This window comes from Thunnus maccoyii, chromosome 13, assembly GCF_910596095.1.
Source record: "Thunnus maccoyii chromosome 13, fThuMac1.1, whole genome shotgun sequence".
In the NCBI taxonomy this organism is placed as follows: domain Eukaryota; kingdom Metazoa; phylum Chordata; class Actinopteri; order Scombriformes; family Scombridae; genus Thunnus; species Thunnus maccoyii.
Genome location: NC_056545.1, coordinates 21,323,707 through 21,333,683, shown reverse-complemented (window position 1 = coordinate 21,333,683; position 9,977 = coordinate 21,323,707). Strand labels below are relative to the sequence as shown.

Sequence of the window (9,977 nt, the reverse complement as noted above, 5' to 3'; positions counted from 1 at the left end):
TCACCCAGGCACCTGGGAGGCTCCTATTACCCGGAAGTCACCTGGGTAGACTCTGCAGGTGGGGGCAGACGCTTATTACAGCTGTAAACGCCAACATAGTGGATAGAAGTTAGAAATATAGGAGCTTGGTTGTTTACTCGACGCAAGGAAGTTTTTTTTATAGTTTTTGGTCGTTTTTTTCCTACAGGACTGTTATTGAAGACGGACGCCGTCGTCAACAGGTCGACATGCTTGTCAGCGGGTTGTTTTCAGTGGCTTTGTTCGTGTGCGTAGCAACAGGTGAGTGGTTTTTGGCAACAAATTTAAGTCGCTTGAGACTATTCAACGCTTAAATGTCTTTATATTCCCATAATTTAATCAATAATAACATAGCAAATGCCTATCAGCTCTAAATGAAATATTAAACGAACCTTTGTTACTTGTGTTGTTATCCTTAAATGAACGCTGGGCCTTGTCTTAAAAAATGCAGGCCTGTTGTATCTGTATGCGACAGGTGGGTTTAGTAGTTTAGTGATACGTTGATATCTGTGGCAATGAAATAGTGACGTTTTTTGTGGTAGCAGGAGTTATCATATTTTGCTATGACGTCCTTTTAAAAGTTATATGACAGGAATAAACCAAAACGCCCCGAGTACTGTGAGCAGCTGTAAAACCAGTATAACCACAACATTTTGGAAGAGGGGGGAGAGATACAGTTTATTAGTTCCTCCTCATTTACGAAAAATATCATTGTTGTTTGATAATAAATGTAGGAAGGGTGCACCACAAAATACAACATGTGGTATCACTGTTTCCATATTCCTGTTTACATAGTGACCTTTAATAGGAAAAGCAATGTGAAAACAGAATGAGGTCACAGTCAGGTCACTAATGAGAATAACAATCACATTGAAAGTCCCAAAAAAGTTTTTAGTGTTGACTTTTTTATTTATTCATATGAGTAAATTAAATACTGTAAAGAAGGTGTGAACACAATCCATACTTACCAAAACCTTTCAGCTTTCCAATCACTGTCATTGGTGTAAATCATTTATTGTCCCCTGGATTTATGTTCCATAAACATCTGTAATTTGTTCATTTACTCTTTGTAAGCTCAGATTCACAATTTTGACCTTTTCTCCTTCAAATAACCACTCTGAAGTTAGTACAATATGTCTCATAAACATTTTCTTCTAAGTATCTTTTTGTTATATATAAAAAATGTGAGAGTGCTTTGATAAAATGTCTTCCAGCTGCTTTTCAAGGCAGTTACTGTTGGTCTTTGTTGTGATGCTCAGCAGTGCACCTGCAGCACAGTATGCTGTTTGAATTCAAATCTGTACAGCACACTTGTTGCTACCTTGTACAGAGACATCTACTGTGGGGCTTTGACTTGAGTTTCCCATCACTATCTAACCGGCATGTATTGCCAGTATCTTACCTTGAAGGACTTTTATCACCCCAACCCTGAAACTCGCACTGTATGCAAACAAGGAAGTCATGGAGAGCTGTGGTTTCATCTTACAGTGGAGGCTTATCTCACCAGCAAACCAAACCTGTGACTGTACTGCCTTATCTCAGCTGCTGAGAAAAGTCTGATGCAACTGGCTGGCTGTCATTAAAAAACCTAAAACCAACTCATTATCATTATTATTATTATTATTATTATTATTAAATTTGAATTAATGGCATATTAGTACACACATTAATTTAAAGTCTTGCTGTGTGTATATTTTCATCTTGTACTAAATACACAGTAATACACAGTAAAATCACTTGCACAATAGATGACTTGGTAGCACATAGTTAATGATTAACTGGCTCCTGCTGCTGTTCCCTGTAGTCGACAAGTTCCTCTTACACAGACAGAAGTTGTAGTTAAATCATGTAACTACCAACAGTCAAAGCCATGCCAGTGGTTTAATGTCCTACAGCTGCACATGTATAGTGAGACAGGCTGAACAGTGCTGTAGCAGCGCTGCTGTGCCTGAAAAGACCCAGTTTCAGCCAGACTGTTGACAGTTTCACCGGAAGGTTTCTGGCTCAGCAGACAGGAATGAGCAACTTTTTTTTTTTTTTTTTTCAGTCCACACCCTGGAGGCTTGTTACCACTGCCCACTGTGTGCCTGAGTATTTGACAAGGGTTGTTTGTGTTCTTCAGTCTTCACACGCTTTCACAGGGTGACAGTTTGTGAAAAGATACTGTGGAGATTTAACCTCTCATTTATTAGTAATATTCTTAAGTACATTTTAGATTGTGTTTTAAAATCTTGTTCATAAAATAGACTGCGAGATGGTAATGAAAATATTCATGTAGGGACTGGCTGTGCTGCATTTTGATGGGTCCTATTAATCATCTGTTGACCTAAACCTGTCTCCATGTAGATGAGGGTATATGCTGCACTTTTGGAAGCAGACCAAGCAGTATACTGATCTCAGATTATCCTTTGTAGTAGAATGGGAGTGTGTAGTGTAGAACTGATGGTAATCTGCATCCCAGCCTCAGTTCAACCAGTCTTCATGCCTGCTGCAGCTTCTTGTGTTCCACTATATAAATATTACGACACAGAGTGCTTTTATCTTGCTTCCAAGTTTTTGAACTGTTCATATTTCAAGCCTTAGAATCCACCTGGAAAGTCAGGATTTCATGGTGGACAGCACTTGTGGAATTTTCAGACCTCTATAATCTATAATACAATCTATAATATGTTGCCCACTGAGGTGTTTTTTTGTCTGCAGTTGATATTGCAGTGAACTGAAACACAGACAAAACTGCACAAAGACCACTGCACTAAGTGAATAAAGGAAGTGAGAATCTAGACGTTGCAACTTTTTCAAATTGTGGTGATGAATGTCTGTCAAGTCAGGTTTTTAGAGGGAATATTACATCTTAAGCAATCTCAGACAATGAAAGAACTGGTCATAACTAAACTCATTACACAGATGTATTATAGTGATTGCATGTAATGGAACTTCAAAAGTCTAATTACCTGTTGTATTTTAATGTCTGTGTACAGGTGTGAGTGGCTTTTCAGTTACTACCTCCAATGCAAATGTGCAGGTGAAAGAGAATGAAGGTGAGTCTTGGAAATGTAAAATAATTTGAATATTGAGGAAAAACCAGGAAATTATAAATGATATGTGATTATTTCCCATGATTTGCCATGTTTGGTTTCAGATCTGCAATCTGTATCCACATAGCTGAGAAGTAGTTATATGAATATATTTTAAGTTAGTAGAAGTTATTTTTAAATGTATCATTCTTGGAGTAAAGTATACCTGTGATGGCCAAGGAAGGTTTAAAGAAAGATTATTTGCAAGCATTGTATATAAAACTACACTACATAATAAGTGAAGACATTTCAGCAGAGTTGTGTGTTCTTTTTGGATTCATTATGAACTCTTTTATTTCAGGGGTTGACCTTACATGCGCTTATTCAGCGGACTTTGGTTCAAATGCCAGAGTTGAGTGGAAATTTAAGGACCTAAAAGGCTCTCAGACATATGTGATTTACAATGGGAAACTCACAGGTAAGTCGATTCACAGTCTTTGTGCATGTTGACAAATGTTTTTCTTTGTCTGTCTGTTAGTTAGTACTATATCTCAAAAACTAGTTTAAAGGATTTTAAAGAAATTTGGTGGAAAGCACCAATGTTTTTTTGTTTTATTTTCATACCATTTTCCTATAATTGATTGCAAAATTGTACTTGCAGCCAATATAATGTGACATAATATACCATAATTCTTAAATATGTTGTGCAAGTACAGCCAAATGTGGTTGACACATGTACATATCAGCTCCAACTGATTCTGAAAAATTTGATGGCAGACATCAATTTTGAATGTCCACTTTTACATAAACTGTCCAAAACCCTAATATTCCTGTACAGGATTAAAAAATCAGCATGACTGGCCGCCACTGTGTTTTATGATTCAGATTAAAAGCTTCTAAAAACGTTTCTATTATCAAGTAACAAATTCAGAGGATTGTGCATCTTTGGCAGAAGTTTCCAGTCTGTTTTGTAATGCTGCAACTCTTCCACAGCACCATATTCCAGCCGAGTGACGGTGTACGGTAACAACAATCTGAGATTTTCCAAAGTGACCCGTAAGGATACTGGAGTGTACGACTGTGAGGTGTCTGGCAACGGCCAGTTTGGGGAAGTCAGAGTGAAGCTCACTGTTCTCGGTAAGGATCCTTTATTATTACATTCACCCAAACCCAAACACTGCTATAAAATAAATAATATTCTGACTCAAATGTCTAGTACAAAGGCTTTATGGTACTGAAGAAAACTGAATGTTATGTCCCGCAGTGCCTCCATCTCCACCCGTGTGTAGGATCCCCAGCTCAGTGACGACGGGCAAGACAGCCTTCCTGTCCTGCCATGACGGTGATGCCTCACCTCCTCCCCAATACATGTGGTTCAAAGATGGCACCCTTCTGCCCGCTGAGCCCAAAAAGGTTTCTGGCTTCAAAAACGCCACCTACAAGCTGAACACAGAGACTGGCAACCTGGTCAGTTGCAACTCATCACCTTGCACCATCTTTACTGTGACAGCTGTGATCTCTTTGGCCTGTGGAAATAATATAACTCTTTTGAATATACCTCGTCTGTCTTCTTAGGAGTTTCCTGCTTCAACCAAGATGGACACAGGGGAGTACTACTGTGAGGCTGTCAACATTGCCGGTCCTCCTCAGCGCTGTAGAGCTGTGAAAATGGAAGTCCGTAAGTGCTCTTCACTTGAGCCAGAGCTGATTTTTTTTTTTTCCTTGACAGAAATGAAATGAATGAGAATGACAATAAGGATATGCATTCAAGAGATGATAATCTTTAAACCAGTTTCAGTCAGTGTAATGCCCTGCATGCCAACACTAAGAACAATAAACTGGTTTGGCTGCATCAAAGGAGTTTATCTAAATGGAAACTGTAATTGTCATAATAAAGATACTGTAACAGCCCTTGGCTTAGTTGAGCAAGCACACAGAGAGTCCCAAACGGATGCTTCATGGTTTGTTTATTTCTCCTAATTAGTCACCATCTCATTGCACCATGAAAAGCACCATGAAAACTATAGAAAAATATACAAAATTAGAATCCATATTTATCTAGTTTACAGTTGTATCAAAAATATAATACACAAATAATAAACTGAATCAAACAACTATTAAAAGTAGTCACCAAATCAGACAACAGCGCCTCTTAATAGTGCTAATGTCCAGTCAGCAAAGGTATACACCGAGTGCAAACATTGTGTAAATTAAATTCAACCCTCCTACAAAGCTGGCTAAACTGCTTTTAAATCTAAATTCATACCAGACACAGTGAGTAAACAGACAAATCCTACACATTAAAGTATATAAATACATGACCCTCATTCAGTCAAACTCTAAATAACCTTTCCCTCAAATTAAGAAACATTTAAATTCACACAAAAAAACCAAACCCACTACTACTCTAATAATAATAATCTAACAAAATAGCGCTGCACGCCAAGAACGTACACAAATGAAACGAACTAAACAAAGAAAACAACAAAACAAACGAAACGTTCAAACAATGTGAATGGACAACTCAAACCCACGGTACCTGCAGTAAAGGCAATTAAGGCTGCCTTACCTCATTCCACTCACCAAGGGTGTTAACCAAATTTCGGATAGTTCGTCTTCGTTGCGACCCTGGATTCATCTGCTTGCCGTGTCTGAATAGCATTGATATTGCTCCACTCTTCTACATGTGTCTGCGCCGAGCACACTGGGCTAATGAATGCTACATTAGCAGGTTAGCAGACCCAATATACAGGCTCACTTAGTCAACCTAGCACGGGCAGTCAATCCCCTCGCTGGGTGGATTGACTGCCACCTTGAGGGAAGCACAGGCAACTATGTAGGATGAGCTGTCCAATTCAAAACACAAACATTAAACTATCAAATAAGGAATACATAAACAACGAATGCAAATCAAAATAGAAATAGAAGCCATCTGCGGACTTATAGATTGTATGAATCAGCGGTCAGTTACAGATACAACCTTCATTTTCAGTTTGTAAAATGTTAAGTTTTACATGATCCTTCTGTATGTTCTTCTTCAAGGCGACTTAAACACCGGAGGGATTGTTGCTGGTGTAATAGTTGCTCTCCTGCTAGTGGTCCTACTGGTACTTGGAATTTGGTACGCCCACAAGAAAGGATACCTGCCCAGTGAGTGTACACGTCTACATTTACTGTGATCAATATTCTGGTATTCATGTTGACATTATCTAGTTCCTCTAATTCAACACTTTGTCCATACCCAGAGCGATGGGAGGCCAGTGACAACATAAGATAATTTCTCCTACTAATGAGTTAAAGAAACTAGTTAACTCCCTTGTCAGCATGGAATTTATTGTAAAAGCACCATTTTGGTAGTATTAAGACATTAAATGTGCGATTATTTTAATTATTGATTAATCTTTCAATTATTTTCTTGATAAATCCTTATTGAAATGTCAGAAAATGGTGAAATGTTGATTGCAGTTTCTCAAAGCCCAAGGTACAACCTAAAATGTCTTGTTTTGTCCTGACCAACAGTCCACAACCCACAGATATTCAGTATACTAGCATAGAGGACTAAAGAAACCAGAAAATATTCACATTCAAGAAGCTGATGAATAAAAATGACCCAAAATGATTAAATGATTATCAAAGTAGTTGGCGATTAATTTTCTGTTGACTGACTAATCGACTAATCTTTGCAGAAAATCTGAAAATTTAAAATACTGGATGGTTGATGCAAAATAAGTAATTAACAAGAAGCTCAAACAAGGTAGATGAAAAGAACTTCCTTTTTTTTAAAGGAATTTTTAACTTCCTCCTCCAACAAGTTCCCACAACCTGCACCCCTTCATTAATGTGTTTTTTTCATTTGTGGGAGAAAAGACAAAATGTTATACAGTAATTTATGCAGCTAACAAGATGTCTGTCCAACTACTGACTTTGTTTCCTTTCCTCCTGTACAGAGAAGAGTGAAAGGTAAGACCATTTTATTTTTTATACTGTTTAATGGATTGCAGGTTTCCTTTAGGGTTACATGTGTAAAATGATCTGCTATCTCTGTGACTAGCTCAACATGTTCTTTTAAATTCTTCCTGCAGCAAACAAAAGTCCAATGTGGTCTACCAGCCCCCATCATCATCGTATGCCGGTGACGATGAAGATGTACGTATGAGTCTGCCTGTTTTCAACTTTACACACTGTTGTTACTCCAAGTGATTTATATTACAGTCATGTTTGTTTCTTTTGTAAAGTTTTTTTTCATGTTTAACAGATTTGGAGCTGTAAGAAAAATGTCCCAATAATGATGTTTGATGTGTTTGTTTCTCAGGGAGACTTCAAACAGAAGTCATCGTTCGTGGTATAACCTGCAAGCAACAGACACAACTGGAGAAAACCTCGGTTCTAAATGTTTCTCACCATGTCTTTTTTCTGTTTTTAGTGATGTTCTGACACTTACTTTCTTTTTGCAGTTTTCTTAGCAGTATGTAACACTGCAGTATGAGTGTTATGAGTTGACATGTATTTTAGAGGCAGATGCATCAACTTGTGGGGGTTTAAGGATTAAGGTTATAGGAAATAATTTACTACAGACAGGTAATATGTTTTTTTTTGTACATGAATTGTGGTTTTAATAAGATGAGCTGTGGCTACTAGTGACTGATTTGAGCCACAGAATTTTTTTAACCTACATTTGGAGTGTGTGTTTCTGAGTTTCTGATTTTCTGAGCCTCCTGATTATAGGACCAACTCATTTTTAATTTTAATTTTTACAATCACATTTAAACACCTCAGATCAACTCATTCTAACTGAATACAAATTTCAGTCTCTTTTTAGTTGTTTTCTTTACAAAGGAGATGGACACAACTGATGGACACATTTTCTCTGCAACTGCAGTGTCTTGACTTCTTTTATTACATTTACTGACCCGTCACCTTAATTTTCTCCAGAGCATCACTCTTATCTGTCAGTCTGTGCTGAATCATTGGTGCAGCTAAAATATTGCTTCACTGTATGATAAGTGTTTTTTTTCTCTTTTTTTTTAACAACCATAAAACTGTCTCAATGTACAATATTTTTTTCTATGAAATTTTATAGAGTTTCTCATTTCTGTAAATATAAGCTTTTATGTTTGTAATTAAGAACCATTTAATGATCAGCTGTTCTCACGGAGCTTCCTGACATTAACTAGAAACTTTAAGGTACATCTATGGCTGTCATGGAGACAACCATTTTAGGTGCACCTTCTCTTTAACATTTCCTTTCTGATTGAACTAATATTACATTTGTGTGTTGTTTGTCTGAGACCCTAGTTTGTAGTCCTCTGAACTACATCGGCTAAGTTAATGCATTGGTAAGAGTGTAGGATTACAGTACAGAAAATTTCAGGCATACTATGATTCATTTCCTGTAGAAATGTAATTTCCTGTGAGCTGAGATGCAGGAGATACAGTAATGTGATGAATTGGAATTAAGAGTTTGATTAAATGACGACGTGTTACTTAAAAACTAACAAAAAAAGTTAGTTTTTCAATGATAAACATGTTTGTATGGCATCATGTGTAGCCTTGTCATAATGATTAATTACCCAAACAGTTATCCTTGACATCCACAAATACTCATCATGTGTTTAAACACTAGGTTTTTCTACATTCCTGTATGTACGAACCCTGCCTTTATAGAGAGTTAAGAGCTGATGAATTTTGATAACTGTAACTTCTCTTGATATATTGGTTAATAAAATTGTGTTGTTAAATTCGGTGTACTGTCATGTGTCAATCAGCACATATTTAGTTGACGTCATTTGTTGGGCTCACAAGTACACAGACCTGCAGTAAATGCATAAAACACCCAGTAATAATCCAATAAAAGTTCAATAAAGTGTATGTCCTGGCTGTAAATAAACCAATACATCATCTACATTTTTCCTTAGAAGTTCTTTGCTACATGCTGCGTATCTTTAACATTTCTTTATGTTAGTGGTTCCCAACATTTTTGGCTTTCGACCCTTGAAAAGATAAAAGGGTTAAATATTTCTATAAGCTTTCAAAATAATTGTTTTCCTTTCCTAACGTGTCATCTCGCTACCCCTCAGATTTATCTTGTGGCCCATTTGGGAACTACTGCTTTGTATTATAAATACTGTTTAAAATATGTATTAGAAATATGTTGTATGCTGTCAACATAAAGTATGAAAATGATAGAAGCAAGTGAACTTGGCAGGACACATATTTCTTACATGTGTTTATAAGAAATACACCAGTTACCTGTAGATATTTTTGCTGAAATTTGGAAGTATAGAACCTCTGATTGATGCAGTGAACTCTGCAATTATATCAATCAACATGAAGATATTGCAAATGTGTTTACCCAGCATTTTACTGAGCATGATGGGATGTTGATTGCTTCATTATATAGACTAAACTTTTTAATTACAATATTATGAAGCTTCATTTTTCATTTAAATGTGTTCAGATCACCTGAAAAATGTGAGTACAACACACCCATTCATTTCCATAATATGATTAGACAGTTTCCCTATATGATACACAGCCAAGCTATCAGTCAAACATATGAATACACAAATGTCTGTCTAGATATTACACAGTCTATATGAGTCCTGCTCCTGATCCCTAAATACTAAGGAGTGAATGTTGTGTTTATTATCATATTACTCAACTGTGTTTTCCCTTAAGAGTGCCCAGTTCACATGAAACTGTACATACACAGATTAAACAGTTTTCCTTTTATGATATATAGAACCATTTGAGGGCAGCACAGACCCCAGACTCCTTTAAAACAGGATTAAAAACCCTTTTATTCATCTTAACTCGTGTTATTTTCTGTATGTTATATGTTTTTAACACTGTAGCAATTTGAGATTCCCTGTGAATGAAAAGTGCAGTACAAATTAAATTCATGATTATTATCATATAGTAGGCTATAGATCACAGCTACAATAA

The 9,977-nt window shown here is 36.7% G+C and overlaps 1 protein-coding gene across 1 annotated transcript; it reads left to right on the top strand.

Moving 5' to 3' along the window:
- On the top strand, nucleotides 1–8,770 carry f11r.1 (F11 receptor, tandem duplicate 1). The gene is made up of 11 exons (XM_042432257.1): nucleotides 1–58; nucleotides 188–279; nucleotides 2,997–3,056; nucleotides 3,394–3,510; nucleotides 4,026–4,169; nucleotides 4,297–4,499; nucleotides 4,608–4,710; nucleotides 6,075–6,182; nucleotides 6,980–6,992; nucleotides 7,115–7,178; nucleotides 7,345–8,770. Exons 2-11 carry the CDS (start codon nucleotides 228–230, stop codon nucleotides 7,378–7,380), a joined length of 900 nt encoding a protein of 299 aa, XP_042288191.1. The 5' UTR covers nucleotides 1–58; nucleotides 188–227; the 3' UTR covers nucleotides 7,381–8,770.
- The last annotated feature ends 1,207 nt before the right edge of the window (nucleotides 8,771–9,977 follow it).